Raw genomic sequence first — 2,809 nt, 5'->3', positions numbered from 1 at the left:
TGTACGATCAGCAAACTCCAAATCCTTGTTGTACACGGACTGTCTATCCACTTGAGTTTGCTTAGACACGGACATATTTTCAGACTTGTTCACTGACACGGAATTTCCATATTTAGATTTAAACACGTTTCCTGCCATATTAGAATTTACGGATATTCCTTCCAAATCCACAACTGACGTGCCTTCCAAATTTTTCTTAGACACAGAATTGTGTTCAGAGTTTTGGTTTGGCACTGGAGTTGTATCATTCTTAGTCCCAGACAATGAACCCAAACTCCCAGAACTTGCAACTTTACGTATAACAACGTCTGCTTTTGATGCAATGGCACTCTTACACCTGATCAAATTGAGTTGTGCCTCACGATAAACAATAAAGGCTTTATCTAGTTGCTCCTCCAACTTCTTAGCTTCAGCATTCTCATGAACTAGATCAATGATCTCCTTCCCAGCCTGATCAATAACCTCATTATCATTACCATTACTCACCATATTTCTTTGAACTTCTTTACTGACTTTATCTGCATGGTTTGCATGGGAAATAATATCGTCAGTTTGAGGTTTTTTAACTTGCCACCTTTTTTTGTTTTTTGGATTGCTATCTGCTGTATCATTCAAAACACGTTTCCCATCCATAATTGAATTCTCTAATATCTTACGAGCTGCCTGAAAGTTCTCAAATTTATGACCCATAAATTTTCAATGAGAACAAAACTTAACATTCTCCATATCTTGAACTTCCACATATTGCCAGAACTCCTTACCATTGGCTGTAAGATATATTCTTTTAGGAATCTCTTTTGCAAAATCAATGTCAATAAGAACAGCAGCATAATTACCAACATCATGATCCAACGTTTTCTGGTCTATAGCAATTGGTTTACCAAGAATTTTTGCAATAGATAGAAGAATTGTTTTTGTCCATAATTCAATGTATAAGCCAGGGAAACTCACCCAAACTGTAGCATGAGACGTGGTTTGCTTTTCAGGATCAAAATTAGGGTAAAAATTCAAAACCCTAAGGGTTTGGTTCTGAACCTTCCATGAATCACCATGCCATACACACTCTTTATCTTCCGCAGAAATCAACTTGATGATGAAAAACCCCTTAGTCATAGGAACAAGCTTGCATCTACCATCACCAAAACCCCATTGTTCTTCCAAGCTTTTTTGGACCTCATTAAGTTTCAAACCTTTAAAGTTCAGTCTTCCAATGAGACTAAACTGGAAAATATCCCTCCCTTCTTTTGTTAGTTCTAAAGGTAAAACTAACGCTGGTTCTTCAAGGTATGAAGACGCCTCTGGAAGGGATAACAAATCAAAATCTGTCAACATATAGGGTTTTTTCCCCTTGACTAAATCAGCAAACGTAGCCTTATGAACCCCTTTAGATTGCGTGGAAGAAACAGGGTTTTCCCCCATCCTAAATCACCAAAAGATGATCAAGGATGAAGGAAAAACGAGAAAAAGTTTCAAACCCTAGAAAAACAATAGAAGAAGGAAAAGTTAATGTTCTCACTCACAAACATGTCAATCTCCCAATGAGACTGAACTTTTTGTTAGGATTTGGATTAGTTCTGCATGGTCTATCATCCTTCTTCTATTGTGAAATTTGACTTCTTTCATATTTTCTTGAATCAACGTACATAGAAATGCAATTTTTACTAGAAGTATTTCCTTAGAACATATTAATTGTGATTACAATACATTTTTCAAAATTTTTCTGTTAAAGATGAGTTTATCTAGTTTACAATTTAGTCTCAGAAATCAATTTCCGACTTATAACAAAGTGTGTAGACTATTTTGAGTTAACGTATATTAAATTCAACATTTTAATGAACTCTTTCTTTTTGTGTTGGCTTTGTCTTTCTATTTGATTCAAGATAGATGAAATTTGTTAGTATTTGGATTAGTTTTGCATGATCTTTCATCTTTCTTCTATTGTGAAATTTGACTTCCTTGATATTTTCTTGAATCAACGTACATAGAAATGCAATTTTTACTAGACGTATTGCCTTAGAACATAATAATTGTAATTACAATACATTTTTCAAACTTTCTATGTTAAAGATGAGTTTATCTACTTTACAATTTAGTCTCAGAAATCAATTTCCGACTTATAACGAAATGTGTAGACTTTTTTGAGTTAACGTATATAAAATTCAACATTTTTATGAACTTTTTCTTTTTATGTTGGCTTTGTCTTTCTATTTGATTCAAGATAGATGAAATTTGTTAGTAGTTGGATTAGTTTTGCATGATCTTTCATCTATTGTGAAATTTGACTTCCTTGATATTTTCTTGAATCAACGTACATAGAAATGCAATTTTTACTAGACGTATTGCCTTAGAACATATTAGTTGTAATTACAATACATTTTTCAAACTTTTTATTTTAAAGATGAGTTTATCTACTTTACAATTTAGTCTCAGAAATCAATTTCCGACTTATAAGGAAATGTGTAGACTTTTTTGAGTTAACGTATATAAAATTCAACATATTTATGAACTCTTTATTTTTGTATTGGCTTTGTCTTTCTATCTGATTCAAGATAGATGAAATTTGTTAGGATTTGGATTAGTTCTGTTTGGTCTATCATCCTTCTTCTATTGTGAAATTTGACTTCTTTCATATTTTCTTGAATCAACGTACATAGAAATGCAATTTTTACTAGAAGTATTTCCTTAGAACATATTAATTGTGATTACAATACATTTTTCAAACTTTTTCTGTTAAAGATGAGTTTATCTAGTTTACAATTTAGTCTCAGAAATCAATTTCCGACTTATAACGAAATGTGTAGACTTTTTT

The 2,809-nt window shown here is 32.3% G+C and overlaps 1 protein-coding gene across 1 annotated transcript in view; it reads right to left on the bottom strand.

The window, feature by feature from the left end:
• Positions 1–696: 696 nt before the first annotated feature.
• LOC113316037 overlaps positions 697–2,809 on the bottom strand; it is a 10,366-nt gene continuing 8,253 nt past the window's right edge. The window contains exon 7 of the mRNA XM_026564271.1: positions 697–1,420. Coding sequence (XP_026420056.1) covers positions 697–1,420 — 724 coding nt within the window. The remainder of the gene's footprint in view (positions 1,421–2,809) is intronic.

Source organism: Papaver somniferum, chromosome 10, assembly GCF_003573695.1.
Source record: "Papaver somniferum cultivar HN1 chromosome 10, ASM357369v1, whole genome shotgun sequence".
Lineage (NCBI taxonomy): Eukaryota > Viridiplantae > Streptophyta > Magnoliopsida > Ranunculales > Papaveraceae > Papaver > Papaver somniferum.
The sequence above is the reverse complement of the archived record's forward strand: the minus strand, read 5'-3'. Positions and strand labels throughout refer to the sequence as shown.